The following is a 22839-nucleotide window of genomic DNA, read 5'->3' on the forward strand; positions in this document are numbered from 1 at the left end:
CATTCCCCAACAAAATCTCTCCTGCACCTAGTCATAAAACCAGTCACCTATTAGCCCAAAGAAAAGACATTTTTGAGGCTCTTCCATCAAACAAAAAGCCCTATCTTATATCCAGAGGAAAGAGTTACGTATAACAGTGGGAATATGTCACCCATAGCAGCAAATTAGCAAAGGATGTTCTAAGAAAAATTACAACATCTCTGAAGAAAACATCACATCTTTGAAGTCCAGAAGTCTCAGAAAGGGACTTCGCAAATACACTCTAACAATAACATTTTGAACAGTTAAGACTTAGGCTTTTCAACCAGCGCGGTGGCTCACGCCTGTAATCCCAGCACTCTGGGAGGCTGAGGCAGGCGGATCACGAGGTCAAGAGATCAAGACCATCCTGGCCAACATGGTGAAACCCTGTCTCTACTAAAAATGCAAAAATTAGCTGGGCATGGAGGTGCGCGCCTGTAGTCCCAGCTACTCGGGAGGCTGAGGCAGGAGAATTGCTTGAACCAGGGAGTCGGAGGTTGCAGCAAGCCGAGATCATGCCACTGCATTCCAACCTGGCAACAGAAGGAGACTCTGTCTCAAAAAAAAAAAAAGACTTAGGCTTTTCATAGTGACCTGACAGTTTTCTCCTAAATGGCTTTACTGTATAGAATTCTGTTCTCTTTTTGCCTCCACATCAACAATTTCCTTTAAAATGTCTAAAATTCTTTCTTACTCAAGCTTGCGATTTCAAGGCTTAGATGGGCTTCCATTTGCTCTTTTCTAGAACTTAATTCAAAAACAGTTATTTAAATTCAAGACTAAGAACATAGATTACTATAGATTTTTCCAAAAAGAATATATGGACCATATATTCTCTTCCAGAATTTGGAGATTTTTCCATATCAGTGCATAGAGATCTGTCTGCCTCAGTCTCGTTAATATTGACACATGCATTGTATATTGAATCAGTCCTCAATCGATGAGTATTTGTTATTTAAAATCTTCATTAAAGCCGTATAACTACCAAAACCGATGGTACAGAAATAACAACTGGTGGTTAATTTCCAGCTTCTTCGTGTTTCTTGGTGCCATTGCCTTCTTTATATCATACTGAGATGGTTCTAAGTTAAACCTATTTGGACACAAATTAGTGACTCTAATTAGAATAGTATACATCCTACTCAACTCAATTTCATGGAGTATTTATTGGCATGATGTGAAGAAACTGAAGTAAAATATATCAGAGTTGTGCCCATGGAGAGTTTATGATCTTATTGAGAAAGACATAAAACAGCAAATAGGATAACAGACATAATCAGGTTCTTGTGTTTTACAGAGACTTGCAGAATGTACTGCTCTATTTTATTTTTAAATTCCATTTATCAGTTTCAGTATTCTAAAGTTTAGATGGGACTTTAAGCCACATTAAGGAAACTGTAAGCCATTGGTAATAAATTCGTGAAGTTTCTCTTTCTGGTAACGTCAGACTAGCTTCTTATGGTCCAACCATCATATCAAGAACTAGAAATATGGAAAAAAGTATTTTTAAAACATTTTAAGACATTAAAGAGCTGTCAATGCAGTGACGACTTGAAAAGCAAAGATCCTAGGGAAAAGAGAGATAACAGAGGTATGAATCGAATATTCAACACTACTTTTTTCTTGTGGCAAAAGACGGAGAGATAAGTGGTCTTATTGGGCTTGTGAGATGAAACTTGGAACTCTGATAAGCATCCCAGGCCTTCAACTGGGATCCCCAAAGGGCTACAGCCTGGAGCTGGAGGTTGAACCAGAATTTGACTCATCTCAAAGACAGAAGCCCAACTTTGAATCTGCTAAATCTCTAATTAGATTAAAGTGATATGCTCATATTCTAAAAGTGATACATCACTTCCAGAGGCAGTGGGAAGTCCTCTGGAGAAAGATCACCATCAGCAACGTTAGATTATCTGTTTTTTGTATACGCTGTCCAGCAATCCATTAAAACCAAACAGACAAAAAAGGCATACTAGGAGATAAGACCAAATGACCAAAAAGGAGAAAAAACAAAGAATAGAAACAGTTCCACAAGAAATCTAACTATTAGAAGTACCAGAACGTAGACTTTTAAAATAAGTATGTTCAGGAAACCAATCAATGACAAATAACTGGAAATAAAGAATCAAAAGGAAATTGGACTGAAAACTATATTAATTGAAAGGAAGAACTCAATAGACGGTGTAGCATCGACTCAGACACAGCTAAGAAAGGATTCATGAACTGAAATGCAGGTCGGGAGAGAGTATCTGACCTGAAGCAAAAAAATTAAGTGAGAAGAAAAATATAGAAAAAGGAATGAGTGTTTAGATGATGACAAAAGTTAACATACATGTAATTCAAGTCTTAAAAGGAGAGAAGACAGGGAGTGAGGCAAGGCAGAAGCAGTAGATGAAGAGATAATGACAGAATTTCTCAAACCTGACAAAAGACATCAAACTACAAATTGAAGTACTGGGAACACCAAGCAGAGGAAAGAAAAACAAAACCACACCAAGGCACATCACAGTAAAGTTTCTTAAGAAGCACAGAAAAACTTAAAGGCAGAGAAAAAGATACTTTATCTCAATTTTTTAAATTTTTTAAATTGAGATGAAATTCACATAACATAAAATTAACCATTTGAAAGTGAACAATTTGGGTTGAGCACAGTGGCTCACACCTGTAATCCCAGAACTTTGGGAGGCCGAGGCAGGCGGATCATGAGGTCAGGAGTTCAAGACCAGCCTGGCCAAAGAGACCAGCCTGACCAACATGGTGAAGCCCCATCTGTACTAAAAATACAAAAATTAGCTGGGCGTGGTGGCAGGTGCCTGTAATCCTAGCTACTCAGGAGGCTGAGGCAAGAGAATTGCTTGAACCCAGGAGGCGGAGGCTGCAGTGAGCCGAGATTGTGCCATTGCACTCCAGCCTGGGCAAAAAGAGTGAAACTCCACTAAAAAAAAAAAAAAAAAAGGAAAAACAATGAAATGAGAGTATGTTTGGTGAAAATAAATGAGTAGGTGAACAATTCAGTGACATTAAGTGTATTCACAATGGTGTGGAACCACTACTCCAGCTCCAAAACATTTTCATCACCCCAGAGGGGAGAAACTCATTAAGCACTACTCATTAAGCACTTGGCTCCCCATTCTGCATTCTGCCTAGTCCCTGGCAACTACTAATCTGTGTTTTGTCCCCATGATACACATACATACATATATATATATGTGTGTGTATATGTATTCTGGTACTTCATATAAATTGAATCATGCAAAATACGTGACCTTTTGTGTTTGGCTTCTTCGACTTAGCATACTGTTTTCAAGATTCATTGAAAGTGCTGGGCACGGTGGCTCGTGCCTGTAATCCCAGTACTTTGAGAGGCCAAGAAGGGTGGATTGTTTGAGCTCAAGAGTTCAAGACCAGCCTGGGCAGGGTGGCGAAACCCTGTCTCTACAAAAAATATAAAAATTATCCAGGCGTGGTGCCACATACCTGTAGTCCTAGCGGGAGGCTGAGGTGGGAGGATCACTTGAGCCTGGGGGTCGGGGGTTGCGGTGAGCCATGATCATGTCACTGCACTCCAGCATAGGTGACAGAATGAGACCTTGTCTCTCACACACACAAAGATTCACTGAAAGCATATATCAACACTTCATTTTTTTATGGCTGAAAAATTGTGCATTGTATGTCTATAACACAATTTGTTCATCCACCGATGGACATTTGGGCTGTTTCCATCTTTTAACCATTATGAACAACACTGCTGTGAACATTGGTGTGCAAGAATCTATCTGCATCCTTGTTTTCAGTCCTTTGGGTTATATGCCTAGCAGTGGAATTGCTGGGTTATATAATTCTATTTTAACTTTTTGAGGAACTGCCAAACTGTTTTCCACGATGGCTGAACCATTTTACATTCCTGCCAACAATGTACAAGGGTTCCGATTTCTCCACCTCCTTGCCAACATATCAGGTTATCTCCCCTCCTTTTTTTAAAATTATAGCCATTTCTAATGAGTGTGAATGGTGGCATCTCATCGTGGTTTTGATTTCCATTTTCCAAATGATTGGTGACATTGAGCATCTTTTTACGTGCATGAAGTTAGCCACTTACACTACATCTTTGGAGAAATATCTGTTCAAGTCCTTTGCCTGTTTTTTAATCAGGTTGTCTTTTTGTTGTTGAGTTGTGTTTCTTTTTGCATCCCAGATACTGACCCTTATCAGGTATGTGATTTACAAAGATTTTCTCCATTCTCTAAGTTGCCTATTCATTTTCTCGATGGCATCTTTCAAAGCACAAGTCTTTCATTTCGATGATATCCAGTTTGTCTGTTTTTTCTTTGGCTGCTTGTGCTTTAGGTGTCAAAGCTAAGAAACCATTAACTAATTGGAGGTCGCAAAAACTTCCAACGGTTTTGTAACTTTAGAGCTCACATTTAGGTATTTGATTCATTTTGAGTTAATATTTTTATATGGTGTGAAGTAGTGATTCAACTCCATTTTTTTGCACGTGGATTTCCAGCTTTCTCAATACAATTTCTTGAAGAGACTGTTTTTCCCCCCATTGAGTGATCTTGGAACCCTTTCTAAAAATAAATTGGCCATAGATGTGTGAGTTTACTTCTGGACTCTCATTTTTATTCCATTAATGTATGTGTCTGTCTTTATGGCAGTGCCACGCTGTCTTGTTTACTGTAATTTTATAGTAGCCTTAGAATTGGGAAGTTTGAGTCTGCCAGTTTTGTTTTTCCTTTTTCAATAAAGAGATGCTTTACTCTAAAAGTAGCAATGAAAGGCTGACAGTTGGCATCTTGACAGAAACAGTGGAAACCAGAAAATAGTCAAGTATTAGGGGGGAAATATCTGCCAACCTAAACATCTAGCAGGGAAAGCCATTGAAAATAAAGTTGACTGGGTGTGGTGGTTCACACCTGTAATCCCAGCACTTTGGGAGGCTAAGACAGGAGGATCACTTGAGTTCAGAAGTTCAAGACAAGCCTGGGCAACATGGTGAGACCCCGTCTCTACAAAAAAATAAAAATATAAAATATTAGCCAGTATGGGTCCCAGAACTTTGGGAGTCTGAGGCAGGAGGATCACTTGAGCTCAGGAGTTCAAGACCAGCCTGGGCAACATAGCAAGACCCTGTCTCTACAAAAAAATTTTTTTAATTGTCCAGGTGTGGTTGCACACGCCTGTAGTCCCAGCTACTTGGAAGCTGAGGCCCCAGATTGCTTGAGCCCAGGAGGTCAAGGGTGCAGTGAGCTATGTTCGTGCCTCTGCACTCCAGCCTGGGTGACAGAGCGAGACCCTGTCTCAAAATAAAATAAGAGAAAAGAAAGATAAAATAAGACATTTTCCAGCAAATAGAAATACTAAGAGCTAGTTCTTCAGGCAGAAGGAAGAGGATTCCAGATGGAAACATAGGAGATGCAGGAAGAATACAGAGCAGAGAAGAGACACAGGTGGATAACCTAAGTAATGCTCGATGTGTGAGACACAAATACTCATCTCTTGTAGGATCACTTGACATCAATTTCACAAAAGATGGGAGGGGATAAATGAAGTAAAACTGCTGTAAGATACTTGCATTGTCCAGGAATGAGGAAAAGCACTTACTTATATTAGATTGTAATAAATCAAGGATACACGTCATACTCCAGGGTAACAACTGACAAAGTAGTAAAATCATCTCTAGGCTATTGTAGCCACTAAAAGCACTGCAAGGTAATATATAATACACTAATAGAAAACTGTAATAGCAAAAAGTCAACCAAAAGAAGAAGAAAAGACTTAGAGGAGAGGAATACAGGACCAGTGGGACAAACAGAGATTAAGTAATGCGATTATAGATTTAAGTCCCAGCATATTAGTAACGAATAGAAGTGGATGATTAAATACTCAAAGATAGATTTAAAATTCACACACACATATATGTGTTGACATATCTTTAATGAAAAGAGACAGAAATGTTGAAAGTAAGATGTTAGAAAACAAAATGAAAGTAAAATGATAGAACATCAGACAGATGCTCTCCAGGGATCTAGAAGATTCAAACATCACAATTAATAGACAAGCTGTAATTAACATATATATTTATATAGCCTTCATCAACTACAGGGTATATATATTTTTCAAGTGCACACAGATTATTTAGTAAAGATAGACTATATGCTGGATGATAAATCTGAAAAAATTTAGCAAATTTCAACAAATATTTAAGGATTAAAATCTCTACAGAGTGTGTTTTCTGACCAGTGGAATTGAGTTATAAATCAATAACAAAAAGATAATTAGAATGATCCCCAAATGTTTGGCATTAAACAATACGCTTCCAAAAGAAAAACTAATGATGAAAGAAGAAATTGCAATGGAAATTATTTTAAAATGTTACATTGAATGCTCACAGAAGTATGACATATCAAAACTTACACAATGCAGCTAAAGCCATGTTAGAGGGAAATCTGCGACCTTAAATGTAGAAAGTCTAGGCCCGGTTGGCCAGGCGTGGTGGCTCACGCCTGTAATGCAAGCACTTTGGAGGCCAAGGCGGGCGGATCACCTGAGGTCGGGAGTTCAAGACCAGCCTGACCGACATGGTGAAACCTCGTCTTAAAAAAACAAAAAAAAGAAAAGAAAGTCTAGGCCCAGCACTGTGGCTCATGCCTGTAATCCCAGCAATTTGGGAGGCTGAGGCAGGCAGATCACCTGAGGTCAGGAGTTTGAGACCAGCATGACCAACATGGTAAAGCCCCATCTCTACTAAAAATACAAAAATTAGCCCAGCGTGGTGGCAGGTGCCTGTAATCCCAGCTACTCAGGAGACTGAGGCAGGAGAATTGCTTGAACCTGGGAGGCAGAGGTTGCCATGAGCCAAGATCATGCCTGCACTCCAGCCTGGGCAACAAAGAGGGAAACTCCGAAAAAAAAAAAAAAAAAAAAAAAAAGACATTTCTCTCAAAGAACAAGAACAACAAACTAAATCAAAGGAAGGAAATGAAGATCTTATATAAATTCAATGGAAAACAAATATACAATAGAAAAAAATCAACCAAGCCGAGTGTGGTGGCTCAGGCCTGTGATCATGGAATTACATGAACCCATAAGTTTGCAGTGAGCTATGATGATCTTACCACTGCACTCCAGCCTGGGCAACAGAGTCAGACCCTGTCTCAAAAACAAAAAAAAAAGAAAGAAACAATCAACCAAACACAAAGTTGTTCCTTTAAAATGACTAATAAAATTTACAGGTTTCTGCTGATCAAGAAAAAGACCCAAATGACCATTATCAGGAATGAAAAAGAGACATCACTGCAAAACCTACGGACATTAAAAATAATGATAAGGTGCATAGAAATAGAGCAGAGAAGAGCGGTTACTAGGGGGTTATTTAATGGGTCAGAGTTTCAGATTTGCAAGATGAAGTTCTGAATATCTGTTTCACAATAATGTGAATATATTTACCACTACTGAACTGTATACTTTAAAATGATTGAGCTCTTTCCACCAGCTTTCCGTGCCACCATACTGCTGTGCGTGAATGTCCAGGCTGATGCTCTCAATGCCAAAGAGAGAGACAAACACCAGGTTCTTATTAGGCCATGCTTCACAGTCATCATTCAGTTTCTAACTATGATGATGAAGCATGATTCCATTGGCAAATTTGAAATCTGATGATCACAGAGCTGGGAACATTGTTGTGAACGTCACATGCAGGTTAAATAAGTGTGCAGTAATCAGCCCCAAATTTGATGTACAACCCAAAGATCTAGAAAAATGGCAGAATAATCTGCTCCCATTCTGGCAGTTTGGATTCATTTTACTAACAACCTCAGCTGGCAACTTGGACCATGAAGAAGCAAGACAAAAACACAGGAGGGAAAATCCTAGGATTCTTTATCTAGTGATGTGATACATACTTAAAATTAAAATGCCTCATAGTGAATCTCTTGAGCCTAAGAGTTCAACAGCAGCCTGGGCAACATGGCAAAACCCCGTCTCTACAAAAAATAGAAAAAACTAACCCAGCATGGTTGAGCATGCCTGTGGTCTCAGCTACTCAGGAGGCTGAGGCAGGAGACTCACCTGAGTCCAGGAAGTGGAGACTGCAGTGAGCCATGACTGTGCCACTGCACTACAGCCTGGGCAACAGAGGAGATCATGTCTCAAAACCATCTTTTAAAAATTAAATTTAAAAGTAAAATAAAATGCCTTGATGGACAAAAACCAAAATAAATAAAAGTGGTTGAGATGGCAATTTTTATGTGCTTTTTAACACACACACATACACACAAACACACACACAAATAAAAGGGGGTTATGAGAACCTTGTTAGAAAATTCTGAAAATAAATTGACAACTTTGAAAATTGCAAAGTACCAAAATTGATACAGGAAGAAATAGAAAACCTAAATTATCTTACATCTAGGTAATAAATTGAATCCATAGTTTAAAATATTTCCTCAAAGAAGAACCCTAGGCCTAGATGATTTATTTCACTGTTGAAGTCTTTATAACATTTAAAGGAAAAAGTAACACCAGTCTTCTTCCACAGATATGTCCTGAGACTAGAAAAAGAGGAAAAATTCCCAACTTTTTCTGTGAGACCAGCATATCATTGATACCAAATCATTACAAGGGCATTACAAGAAAGGAAAATTGCAGGTTAATTTCTTTTATGAATACAGATGTAAATTTTTTTTTTTTTTTGAGACTGAGTCTCGCTCTGTCGCCCAGGCTGGAGTGCAGTGGCGTGATCTCAGCTTACTGCAACCTCTGCCTCCCAGGTTCAAGTGATTCTTCTTCCTCAGACTCCCAGGTAGCTGGGATTACAGGCACACAACCACACCTGGCTAGTTTTTGTATTTTTAGTAGAGACAGGGTTACACCATGTTGACCAGGCTGATCTCGGACTGCTGACCTCAGGTGATCCATTCATTTCAGCCTCCCAACCAGATGTAAATGTTTTAAGAAAATATTAGCTAAGGCCGGGTGCAGTGGCTCACACTTGTAATTCCAGCACTGGGAGGCTAAGGCAGGTGGATCATTTGAGGTCAGGAATTTGAGACCAGCCTGACCAACATGGTAAAACCCCATCTATACTAAAAATACAAAAAAATTGGCGGGGCATGGTGGTGCATGTCTGTAGTCCCAGCTACTCGGGAGGCTGAGGCAGGAGAATTACTTGAACCCAGGAGGTGGAGGTTGCAGTGAGCCGAGATCACCCCACTGCACTCCAGCCTGGGCAACAGAGCCAGACTCCGTCTCAAAAAAAAAAAAACGACATTTGTATTAAAAGTCTTAAAATGAGGAGACGATGATTAAACACATGGAACTTAAAATTACAATTAGAATACACAACAGTAAAATTTTGTTCTTTGCTTCTGAAGGAGCATCTTATAACAGGTAACTTTAAATTTTTTAAATAATATAAAAGGGGAGCTAAATACCTGAAAATTTAAATAAAATGAAGCCAAAAAAAAAGGAAACAAATTTATTGCAAGAAATAGAAATTACATTTTAAGGCTAAAAATAATAAACTCACTACACAACAGGACCTATTGTCTTGGCTTCTTCAGAAAGATGAGTGAAAGGAAACTGGGAAGTGGTTTGGTGAATAGCAGATCCTGGGATATGGTGGGAAGTTCACAGGTTGGTACTGGCTGGGACAGCTGAGTTTTGAAGGTACTCTGCAGTCACAGGGGTGCTGGGGGGCCTGAATCACATTTATGAAGTCTTTGTACTGTAGTTTTATTGTTGTTTTTTGTTGGTTTGTTTGTTTTAAGATGGAGTCTGGCTCTGTCACCAGACTGGAGCGCAGTGGCACGATCTCAGCTCACTGCAACCTCCGCTTCCTAAGTTCAAGTGATTCTCCTGCCTCAGCTTCCCAAGTAGCTGGGATTAGGATTACAGGCATGCACCACCACACCTGGCTAATGTTTTTGTATTTTAGTAGAGATGGAGTTTCACCATTTTGGCCAGGCTGGCGCCGAACTCCTGACCTCAAGTGATCCACCCACCTCAGCCTCCCAAAGTACTGGGATTATAGGCATGAGCCACTGCGCCTGGTCTGTACTGTAGTTTAAAAAGTGATTCATTAAAATCTGTTAATGCCAACCAAAAAGAAAAAAAAAAATCCCAAAAAGCTACACACACAATAGAACCCAGAAAATGTGCAGAACTGCAACTTCTTTTCACAGCTGATTAAAAACGAATGCTGCCGTTCTCCCTAGACTCCCTTTGATACAGTAGGTAAACAAAATTGATTTCGTGTGATTGATTTTGACACTTTCTGGCACCCCACACTGTACTGGCATCAGTGTTACAGCCCCAGTTCAGATGTCCAGTGCTTCAGATGGGAAACATTATCACAGGAATCCAGTTTTGCATGGACATCATCAAAATGGCAGTCAGTCATGGGGTTGCCATGTTTTTATCTTAATACATACAAAACAAACAAACAAAAAGCATTTCCTAAACTTCAATACCTACTCTTGATTTTTTTTTTTTTTTTTTTTTTTTTTTTTTTGAGACAGTGGTTTGCTCTTTTGCCCAGGCTGGAATGCAGTGGCACAGTCTCGGCTCTCTGCAACCTTTGCTTCCTGGGTTCAAGCGATTCTCATGCCTCAGCCTCCCCAGTAGCTGGAACTACAGTCATGCACCACCACGCCCACTTTACTTTTTTGTAATTTTAGTAGAGACGGTTTCGTTATGTTGTCCAGGCTGGTCTTGAACTCCTGGACTCAAGTGATCCACCCACCTCAGCCTCCCAAAGTGCTAGGATTACAGGTGTGAGCCACCACGCCCAGCCTCCATTCTTGATTTTAAAAGAAAAGAACTTTTAAGCTTTGTGCAGTGGCAGTATCATGGCCAATATTATTGCTAATTGAAAACTTTTCCCAATACCCCGCCATGATGACTTGAAATATAGTCGGCATTGGCAATTTTTGACAGTCTCTACGGAGATTGAATAAAAAAAATAATAAATAAATAAATAAATGGAAAAAAGCAAAGAACTTTTAGCAAACTAGGAAACAGAGTACTTAATCTAATAATGGATTTTTCAAAACTACAGCAAACATTATACTTATCAGTGAAATATTAAACCCTTTTCCCCTAAGTTTGTAAATAAGGTTATCTGCTGTCTCTGTCTCTTTCAACGTTGTATTGATAGTGTTAGCCATTACAATATGGCAAGGAAAAGAAATAAAAGGTGTAAGGATTAGAAAGGAAGAATGAAACTGTCACTCTTCACAGAGAAAACGATTAGATGTAGGAAATTCAATTTATCCTGCAAATCAGCTCTTAATAAGTAAATTTAACAGGATCAATTATATACAGACTAACAATAAGCAATTTAAAATGAAATTTTTGGCCGGGCGCGGTGCCTCACGCCTGTAATCCCAGCACTTTGGGAGGCCGAGGTGGGTGGATCACCAGAGGTGGTCAGGAGTTCGAGACCGGCCTGATCAACATGGGGAAACCCCGTCTGTACTAAAAATACAAAAATTAGCCCGGCATGGTGGCAGGTGCCTGTAATCCCAGCTGCTTAGGAGGCTGAGGCAGGAGAATTGCTTGAACATGGGAGGCGGAGGTTGCGGTGAGCTGAGATCGCACTATTGCACTCCAGCCTGGGTGACAAGAGCAAAACTTCATCTCTAAATAAATAAATAAATAAGTAAAATGAAATCATCAAAAAGATATCATTTACAAAAGCATCAAAAAATACTGAGGAATATACCTAAGAGAAGATATGCAAAGCTTTTATACAGAGAACTATTATGCATTATTGAGATAAATTAAAGATGGCCTAAATAAATAAACATAACAGGTTGATGGAATGAAGGACACAATACTATGAAGATTTTAATTCTCCCCAAAGTGATTTATAGACTGTGATTTCAGTTAGATCCCAGTTGGTGGGTATGAGTGTGTGTGTATTGAAACTTGACCAATTGATCTTATGATTTTTTTTGAGACAGGGTTACTCTGTCACCCAGGCCAAAGTGCAGTGGCACAATTATGGCTCACTGTAGCCGTGACCTCCCGGGCTCAGGTGATCCTCCCACCTCAGCCTCCTGAATAGCTGGGACTATAGGCATGCACCACGATGCCTGGCTACTTTTTGTATTTTTTGTAGAGATGGGATTTCACCATGTTGCCCAGGCTGGCCTCAAACTCCTGGGCTCAAGCAATCCTCCCATCTTGGCCTCTCAAAGTACTGAGATTACAGGTGTGAGCCACCATGCCCAGCCTGACCCCGGAATTTATGTGGAAATGTAGAGTCAAGAATAACAAGAACATTTTGGAGATTAATAAAGCAAGAGGACTTGGAAACTGGAAATCAAGACTTTTGATAAAGCCCCAGTAGTTAAGACAGTAAGGTATTGATGCAAGGATGGACGGATAGCAGAACAGAATAGAGTTCTGAAACAGCTGTGCACATGCAGTCACTTGACTCATGACAGAGGTGGCACAGCACAGCACTGGGGTAAGGATGGTCTTTTTAAGATAGTGCTGGCTCCACCGAATATTCATAAAGAGAGAAATGAATCTTAATTCCTACTTCACACTATACTGAAAAATTCTTGAAATGGATGATAGACCTCAATGCAAAAGGTAAAACCACGAAGCTTCTAAGAAATAAAATAAAATGTCATCAAAACCTTTAGTCAGGCAAAGACTTCTTAAACTGGACTCAGAAAACCCTAACCATAAAATAAAAGATAGATAATTTGTTCCACACTAAATTTAAGAAACTTTGCTCATCAAAATACAGTTTTGGAAGAAGGTACCTGCAATGCTTTTAACTCACAAAGGACTGTTAGTCAGAAAAAAGAAAAAAAAGCCTGACAACCTGATGGGAAAATGAAGAAAGAGGCATTTCAGAGTGAAACAGATACACAAATAGCCTGCAAACGTATGAAAAGTGGTCATCCTTTTTCGTCATTGGGGGAATATGAATTAAAACATAACGAAATGCCATTATACGCCTGCCAGAATGCTGAGGTGAACGAAACGAAATATCAATTATTGGCATAGAAAGAGTGCAACTGGAGTTCTCATTTGCTGGTGGGAGTTCAGAGTTGGCACAGCCACTATGGAACACGGGAGGCGTCTGCTGAAGCTGAACATATGTACACCCCAAGACCCAGCAGTCCCACTCCTAGGCATCGTCTGAGGAAACTGCATGTACAGTGTACAAAAGGTGGCCCATGATGGCTGTAGTCAGGCACAAGAATAATAAATCTGAGGCCTATAAATAAAGCTGACCTCTTGCCTGTATGACCGGAGTTCAAATAGTTCACTGGCAGGCACGAGTCATAAACTATTTAACAGAGGTAGAACAAAGGCAGGATGGAGCTGGCCGACCCCTACCAGACCCTAAGCTGCCTAACCTTTCTCCCACCCCACGCAAGTGCACTTTCACCTTTCCGTGTGGCTAGCATCACGGAGCACTAATCAGAATCACGGGAATGGAAAGCTGCTTCCCTGCCTCACCTCCACTACTCCTCCTTTCCGTGCCACGAGCATCCCCCTGTTGGAAAATCTGCTGTGCCTCATGCAGCCTCCTTTGAGGCACATTCTCCATCTATATGGAGTCTGTGTTCCTGGACCTACATCTTCAAACTTGCCTCAGAATAAATCCAGCCAGGTGGAGTGACTCACATCTGTAATCCCAGCACTTTAGGAGGCCAAGGTGGGAGGATTATGTAAGGCCAGGAATTTTGGTCAACATAACAAGACCCTGGCTTTACAAAAGAAAAATTTAAAAATTAGCCCAGCTTGGTGGCACATACCTGTAGTCCCAGTGACTGGAAAGGCTGAGGCAGGAGAGTTGCTTGCGCCCAGGAGGTTGAAGCTACAGTGACCTAGGATTGCACCACTGCACTCCACTTCAGCTTGGGAAACAGAATGAGAGCATCTCAAAAAAAAAAATAATAATAAAACAGAAGAAATCCAGCCATGGGTTTCTAGTTACAATGCCTGTTATTTCACTTTTTGGTTGACAGATGCCTAGGGCAAGGCATGTGAGAAGCAGCTTGGAGTTCAGTGCCCGCCTCTACCGGCACCTCCACATGTTCAGCTATCCCCAAAGTACCCCAAACCCAGTCCTTTGGGTTTTTATGGAGGGTTCATTACATGGGCATGACTGTGATTAAACTGCTGGCCATGGGTGATCAACTTAACCGTCAGCTCCTCTCCCCTCCCTGGGGGATGCGGGGGTGAGGCTGAAAGTCACAGCCCTCCAGTCCTGCTTGGTCTTTCTGGTGGTCAACCCCATCCCGGAGCTACATGGGGGCTGCCTGCCTTCACCCACCTCTTTAGCGCATGAAGGACACCACTGTGGAGATTCTAAAGACTTCAGGAGTTCAGGCCAGGAAGCCCGGATAAAAACCAAATATACGTTTCACAGTATCGCAAATGGCTTCAGTTCATCCTGAAGAGCAGGAAACCCGTGTCATCAGCTCTTCGTTTTTCATCTTCCTCCCTCCGCACCATTGGATTGTGCCTATACTTCTGGGGGCTGAGGATCCTTTACGTGGGGCCTTGCTACTGTGTAGAGATAGTAAGCATCTTTGAATTCATCCCATTTTAACATTTTCATTTATTTATATTGGCTTTTTTTTTTTTTTTGAGATGGAGCCTCACTCTTGTCACCCAGGCTGGAGCGCAGTGACATGATCTCGCTAACTGCAACTTCCACCTCCTGGGTTCAAGCAATTCTCCTGCCTTAGCCTCCCAAGTAGCTATGATTGCAGGTACCCACCACCATCCTTGGTGCAGTGATTATTTTGTGAGTGTATTCTCTTTGTAGAAATTCATTGAATGGGATACTTCTGATTTGTGTACATATCTGTATCTAGGTTATACATACAAATTTTTGTATTTTTAGTAGAGATGGGGTTTCACGATGTTGGCCAGGCTGGTCTCAAACTCCTGATCTCAGGTGATCCTCCCACCTCGGCCTCCCAACATGCTGGGATTACAGGCATGAGCCACTGTACCTGGCCTGTATTTCATTTTTATTTATTAAGAAAAAAATTGTTTAGGTTTCAGGACAAAGTCTCACTGTGTTGCCCAGGCTGGGCTTGAACTCCTGGGCTCAAGTGATCCTCCCACCTCAGTCTCCCTAGTAGCTGGGATTACAGGTACTGACCATCAATCCCAACTTCATGCCAATTTTTTAAATGCAGAAGACTTTCAATATAGAAAAGTTAAGAAAACAGAAGTTGTCCTGGTGCTCATGTGCTAGCATGAAATGCTTTCATTTACTACTCATCTGTTGGGTAATCTGTTGAGATTTTTAGGGACAAACCTCCACACCCAAGAAGTTGAAGAATTTCTAATCCTAATTTCAAGGCTGCAGTAATCAAGACAATATGGTGTTAGTGTTCTTAAAAGAAAAACTTAGCCAGGCATGGTGGCACATGCCTGTAATCCCAGCACTTTGGGAGGCCAAGGCAGGCAGATCACAAGATCAGGAGTTTGAGACCATCCTGGCCAACATGGTAAAACCCTGTCTCTACTAAAAATACAAAAATTAGCCAGGCATGGTGGCAGACGCCTGTAATCCCAGCTACTCTGGAGGCTGAGGCGAGAGAATCGCTTGAACCCAGGAGGTAGAAGTTGCAGTGAGCCAAGATCGCACCACCGCCCTCCAGCCTGGGCAACAGGGCAAGACTCTGTCTCAAAAAAAAAAAAAAAAAAAAAAAATTAGAGAAACTAAATTTAAAAGAGTTTAATTGAGCAAGAATGATTGAAGAATCAGGCAGCCCCCAGGACCAAAATAGGTTCAGAGCAACTCCAGGGCTGCCCCATGGTTGGATTTATGGACAGAAAAAGGGAAGTGAGGTATAGGAAAGGGAAGTGATGAGGTTCTGAAACAGCAGGATGGGTGAAGCTCGGCCTTTGCCTCACTGAACACGGTTTGCACTGTTGGCCACTTCTGATTGGCTGAAACTCAGCTGCTGGGATTGGCTGAGACTTAGCTTCGTGGTACAAGAGTAGGTTACACTCTCACACATCCAGTTAGGTGACAGTTCACTGTGTATGGAGGAACCGTTAGGCCGAACTTAAAATATGTAAGGAAGCAGTTTAGTTTAAATTTAATTCAACAGTATAAAGACAGACAAATGGATTGCTGGAACAGTGCCCAGAAACAGACCCACACATTTACAGTCAATAGATTTTCCATAAAGGTGCCAAGACAGTTCAGTGGGGGAAGGATAATCTTTTAAACAATCAACAATGAACAATTGGATATCCATATGCAAAAAAAAAAAAAAGAACTCCAACCCTTATTTTCTACCGTTTTCAAAGATTTACTTGGACTATCTAAGTATTAAAAACTGAGACTATAAAGCTTCTAGATAAACACATAGGAGAAAATCTTAGTAACCTTAGGATTCTTAAATCTGACACAAAAAGCACAAACTATAGGAAGAAAAAAATCAAGAAATTTGACCTTACCAAATTTGAAACTTTTAATATTCAAAAGATAATGTTATAAAAATGGAAAAGCAAGCCACAGACTGGGAGGAAATATTTGCAAAATGCATGTCTGACAAGACTTGTATCTAGAATTTTTTTAATTTAATTTTTTTTTAAGACAGGGTTTCGCTGTGTAGCCCAAGCTGGAGGGTGTTGATGCAATCTCAGCTCACTGCAGCCTCTGCTTCCCGGACTCAAGCGATCCTCCACCTCTGTCTCCCAAGTAGCTGGGACTGCAGGTGCTCACCACCACACCTGGCTCCTTTTTGTATTTTTATTAGAGACAGGGTTTTGCCATGTTACCTCGGCTGGTCTTGAACTCTTGAGCTCAAGTGTTCTGCCTCAGCCTCACAATGTGCTGAGATTACAAGCATCAGCCACCATGCCCAGCCTAGAATTTTTTAAAAACTCTTATACTTGATAATATGAAGACAGCCCAAGCCTGGCATGGTGGTTTGCGCCTATCATCTCAGCACTTTGAGAGGCTGAGTCAGATCGCTTGAGCTCAGGAGTTCGAGACCAGCCTGGCCAACATGGTGAAACTCTGTCTCTATTAAAAATACAAAAATTAGCCAGGCGTTGTGGCCGACACCTGTAATCTCAGCTACTCTGGAGGCTGAGGCACAAGAATCTCTTGAACGCAGGAGATGGAGGTTGCAGTTAGCTGAGATCACACCATTGCACTCCAGCCTGGTAACAGAGCAAGACTGTCTCAAAAAAATTAAAAAACAAATTTTTTTTAAAAGTCCAGTTTTTTTAATGGACTAAAGAGTTGAAGAAAACACTTCACAAAAGAAGATATGCAGTTGGCTAATAAGCCCGTGAAAAGATGCTCGGCATCGTTAGTCATCAGGGAAATGCAAATTGAAACCACAATGAGAAACTGCTGCACTCCTGCTGGAATGCCTGAGCTTTTCCAGGACTGACCAGATCAAGCGTCGCTGAGTATGAAAAGGAGCTGGGACTTCCATACGCGGCCAAAAGGACTCTCCTAGAACAGCTTGGCAGTTTCTGTAAAAGTTCGTTTTTCGCAGTCATTTCACCCCTGAGTATTTACAGATCTAGGAGATATTAAAGCGTATGTTCACACAACCTATGTGCACAGATGTTCATAGCAACTTTGTGACAGCCAATATATAACATGTAATTCCATTTATATAAAATTCTAGAAAAGTTCAAACTAACCTATGTTTCCCTGGCAATAGGAATAGGGTAGAAAGAAGGGGGAGGGATTATCGAGAGGCACCAGGAAACTTTGGGGTGATGGATACGTTTGTGGTCTTCATTCTGGTGATGGTGTCACCGGTGTGTACAGATGTCAGCACTCGCCAAATTATGTACTTTAAACATGTGCATTTCATTGTATGTCAGTTATACACCAGTAAAACTTACAAACAGTTTAGTAGAAAAGGAAATGTAAGCATGGCTTAGCTTTGAGTAGGACAAATATTCAAATAACCTAAATATGGAATTTTAAAATCAAATATAATTATATTGAGGCAATGGAAAGTATGTGCAATGTGGGGGCGGGGTTAGGAGAAAATCCTCATCTTCCACAGTGGGAATTCAGTAGATAAAGCCTAAGACTGAAAAAATTCAGAAGGACCAATAGAGGCATATTACTAGAGACATGGAGGTAAATGCTAAGAATCAGCTAGAAGTGCCTATGTCTGAGAAACGGAGACCGCTGCTCTTAAGAACACATGTGGGATGAGCTAAACCATATGAAGGCATAACTTTCATATAATTATAAACTTTAAAATATATTATCCCAGACCGGGCGTGGTGACTCAAGCCTGTAATCCCAGCACTTTGGGAGGCTGAGGCAGGCGGATCACCTGAGGTCAGGAGTTTGAGACCAGCCTGGCCAATATGGTGAGACCCCATCTCTACTAAAAATACAAAATTTAGCCAGGCATGGTGGCAGGTGCTTGTAGTCCCAGCTGCTGGGGAGGCTGAGCAGGAGAATCACTTGAGCCTGGGAGGCGGAGCTTGCAGTGAGCCGCGATCACACTACCGCCCTCCAGCCTGGGCAGCAAGAGCAAACTCCATCAAAAAAATAATAATAATAATTTATTTATATAAAAAATATACATAAAATATATATATTATATTTTTATATTTATATATATATAATATATATAAAATATATAAAATAAAAATAAAAAAATATATATATATATAAAATCAGAGCCCCCAAGTCTGCCCAGCTGATGAGGAGACTCCATGCCTATCCCCAGGACCAAACCAGAACAGGTGCTCACATGAGAGGGCTGGGGGCAGTCCTCCATAAGATGGTGTGTCCAGGAAAGAGTCTTCACATTTCTTTCTTTCTTTTTTTTTCCTTTGAGACGGAGTCTCACTATATTGCCAGGCTGGAGTGCAGTAGTGCGATCTCGGCTCACTGCAACCTCCTCCTCTCAGGTTCAAGCAATTCTCCTGCCTCAGCCTCCCAAACAACTGGGACTACAGGTGCAAGTCACCACATTCAGCTAATTTTTGTATTTTCAGTAGAGACGGGGTTTCACCATATTGGGCAGGCTGGTCTTGATCTCTTGACCTCGTGATCTGCCCGCCTCAGCCTCCCAAAGTGCTGGGATTATAGGCATGAGCCACTGTGCCTGGCCAAGTGTTCACATTTCTAAGTGGAATCCTTTTAAGAGCACTAGGCAGCTTTTGCTTTGAGGAGCTCCAGTGGTTAGTCCCTTGGGGATCCAAAGATTGGGACTTAGATGCTTAAAGCATGCTTGAATTAAAGGATGCCCGCACTCTTTCCATTTCTCTAATAAGAGCCCCAAATGAAGGATATTTAAGAAAATGTCATGCTTCAAAAATAATCCGCATTGTTTCCTCCAAGCTCTATGAGAAACATAGGCCTGATGACCTTTAAGTCTCTTTTTCTTCTTCTTTTTCAGGTGGTCACTTCTTTCATCGAAACTCTTTGTCCCCTCGGAGTCTGGTGTATGAAAGTGAATTCTCCACAATTGAACCTTCTTTGGACATATATGATGAGAACAAAACCTGATTTTTAAACATGGGCTGTAGGGTCACTGCTTTCGTGATTTGATTTCTGATCACCTTTCTTATTTTGTATTCTGTCAGCATCCGTTTTGGAAGAATGGCAGCACTTTCCAAGCACAGGTTGGGGTTCAGGGTTAATTTGCAAAGTTCCCCCAAGGAGAGGCTTTGAGGACAGCAGTATTGCCCAGGTGAGCCTTGTGGAATTGAAAATGCGTCCAAGCTGATTATTGAAGGTGGGCGCCTAGCAAGCCTGGCTGTTTCTAGAGAAGAGGCCAGGCCTGGGATTAATGTTGCATTGCAGATGCATCTCTGAATAATCACATGCTGTTCTGTGCCAGGGAAGTTGGGGTTTTTAACATCGTTTTGTAGTCCCCGCTTTCGATGCATATTGCCCTGTGGGAGAAGCTTCCTACCCCTGCGGAGTGCAGGTGCTTTTCCCTGACCTACTCTGGATGGTCCCCTCTTGCTTATTCTACTTCCTGCTGAAGAGCCTCTTCTAAAGGGGGTTGAGAAAAGGCCTTGCCTTTGTACGTCCTCTGAGACTCTGACCACCCACTTCCTGCCAGGGCAGGGCCATGGGAGACGCAGGCCGTGGGGCCGGGTCTATGTGCAGGGCCAGGCAGCCATCTGCATCGCCATTTTCCAGCCTCCATGTTGAGCATGACGTAAAGTGACAAGTGTTTATGTCAGCACGAAAACACTGAAGGCCCCTCCATCCCTGCAGCCTGTAGACACGTCTACTCGGCCACCCCTGAGGTGTGTGTATAAGGAGGTGGCACCTGGGAGCCCAGCTCCGCAGTGTCTCTGGGCACAGTGATTTCAGGGGGGATGGTCAGCAATTGTGAAAAACAGAACGATCTGGAATGTCTCATTGGGAAGACCGAACTCCCATCTTGCTGCAGATACCAGATAAGCACCCATCTTCAGTGTCCACTGTGCAGCCCAGTCCTCCCCACCAGCCCCAGCATAGCATGAAAAAGGCACAGGAGCACTGGCTGCCAGGCTTACAGGACGGTGGAGCAGCCAGCGTGCCGGGCATCAGGGGCATGCGGGATTTTCCCACACACCTTGGATGACATCGAATTAACATGATGAGAAACTTGCATCTTACAAGTGATCCCAGTACAGAACCACCACGGGCAAATTTATAAAACAAATCAGTCCACCCTCTTTGCAAAAGGACACAACCGAGTTGAATCTGCTTCTCCTTATCGGTATGAGCCGCGTGGCGGCGTGAGGTGTACAGACCCTTGTTGTCGGAACAGGGACCTCAGTCTCCACGTGCCTAGGGTCTGATCTGGCAGCAAACCGAGCAGACGCGTGAATCCCCCGCCCTGTTCTCACTGACTGTGGAACGTAAGTTTGAAGTGAACACTTGCCATTTTCCCACGTGCAGCTTCTCCTGAGGGTCTTTTCTCATAATGCGTTAGTAACATGCCTGAGACACAGGTGTGCCTAAAAGAGACCGGCAGAGCCCTGATGGGGACAGCCTTCGTGAATGCTGCCAGAGAGCGAGCAGTGGCATTTTGTTTTCACTCATTTGAGGCTAAAACGGTGCAGATTTTCAAGGTCTTAGCAGCTTTTGTGTTTTACCGTTTACCAAGGGCCTTTGGGGTTTTTTTTCTTTATTATAGTCTTTGTACTACAAAAATATTTTCAATGAGCAGTTTCGATATACCATAGTTCAGAAAAACAGGTTCTTCCATTGGGCTGTCAGAGGGAGGATGAGTCTGCAGGAGGCTGGAACCATTTGCGGGAGGTTCCAGACACGTGCCTGCATGTGTACGTGCTTGGCCTGCCTGAAAGATAGGACAGCTCAGTTCTGATTGTCGCCGTGTTGTCTATACCACCTCCTTGCTTTCCCAAACCAAAACTCAGACCCCCGTGTAGCATGTTCTCCTGATTTGAGGTCTTACAAAGGCATATACATTAAATTCCACTCAACACATTTTTTTTTTGAGACAAAGTCTCACTCTGTCACCCAGGCTGGAGTGCAGTGGCGCAATCTTGGCTCACTGCAACCTCCACCTCCGAGTTCAAGCGATTCTCCTGCCTTAGCTTCCTGAGTAGCTGGAACTATAGGCATGCGCCACCACACCCGGCTGATGTTTGTATTTTTAGTAGAGATGGGGTTTCACCATGTTGGCCAGGCTGGTCTCAAACTCCTGACCTCCCAAAGTGCTGGGATTACAGGCATGACCCACCACACCTGGCTTCAACACAGTTTCTTTACTGAAAAAGTACGAAATTACTTAAGAAGAAATAACAATTTCAGGCCCCTAGAATCTGTCTATTAACATAACATTTGAGTTTCTGGGAAATCTGGGGCACACATCTACTGTAGAATGAGCAAGGAGGCATTCCTTACAGGGGAGTGTACTCAGAGCAGGGCTCCGGGTCTCAGCTTGACACCCTTCCCTGGAAAATTGGGGTCCTCCTCTGGCTCAGCTACAGAATGTCCTATCTTTGTCAGGAGGGACACTAACTTCTCGTTAAGATCTTGTTCTTCAGAAGTACAGAGGATGATTTGGTTTTTGGTTTCTGATTTTTGTTTTCGTTTTGAGACAGGGTCTCACTCTGTCGCCCAGGCTGGAATGCAGTGGCACAACCTCGGCCCACTGCAGCCTCCACCCCCTGGGCTCAAGTGATCCTCCTACTTCAGCCCAAGAGTAGCTGGAACCACAGGCACAATTCACCACGCCCAGCTAATTTTTGTATTTTCTCTAGAGACATGGGACTTCGCCATGTTGCCCAGGCTGGTCTTGAACTCCTGGGCTCAAGCAATCCACCCCCACCTCAGCCTCCCAAAGTTCCGGGATTCCAGGTGTGAGCCACCATGCCCAGCCAAGAATGGCATTTTTTTTTTTTATCCCAAATGAAAGCCTCTTTACTAACTGCTATGCTGGGGAAAATCCGTGCTAAGCTGGGACCCTGGCAGGAAGTGGCCGGGGCTGCCTGTCAGGCAAGCATTGTGAGGACACACGTCTCCACATGGGCAGTGCTGCCCTGAGGCACCTGGAGAGCAGTGTTCTGCCCGCTGAAGGTGTGATGGGGTGCAAAGAATGAGCGTCTCAGCTGCAAGTCTTGCCACCAGCAGCAGTTATTAGGAAATGTATGATAACTTCAGTCATTGTTGAGGGGGCAGCTATTTACACCACACCCCCTCCCTGCCTCCAGTCGACTGCCGTGAGCTGGGCCTGTGCCCAGGTGAGCAGGACCGTGGGCATGTGTGGCAGGATGAGCAGGTCTAGAGCCAGGGCAGCCAGCTGCATCCTCTGGGAGTTGGTTGTGACTACTGAAATGCACATGCTCAAGCTT

At 42.3% G+C, this 22839-nt stretch overlaps 1 protein-coding gene and 1 pseudogene across 1 annotated transcript in view; both read left to right on the forward strand.

Annotated features, from left to right (window-relative positions):
- Positions 1-21323, forward strand: part of RNF130 (ring finger protein 130) — a 153862-nt gene extending 132539 nt beyond the window's left edge. Inside the window, exon 8 of the mRNA XM_021676315.2 lies at positions 19416-21323. Coding sequence (XP_021531990.1) covers positions 19416-19525 — 110 coding nt within the window. The 3' untranslated portion in view covers positions 19526-21323. The remainder of the gene's footprint in view (positions 1-19415) is intronic.
- On the forward strand, positions 10850-10971 carry LOC135275191 (U4 spliceosomal RNA; annotated as a pseudogene).
- Positions 21324-22839: the final 1516 nt, after the last annotated feature.

This window comes from Aotus nancymaae, unplaced genomic scaffold (genome assembly GCF_030222135.1).
Source record: "Aotus nancymaae isolate 86718 unplaced genomic scaffold, 86718_ANA_hifiasm-v0.15.2.pri h1tg000015l_1, whole genome shotgun sequence".
NCBI lineage: Eukaryota > Metazoa > Chordata > Mammalia > Primates > Aotidae > Aotus > Aotus nancymaae.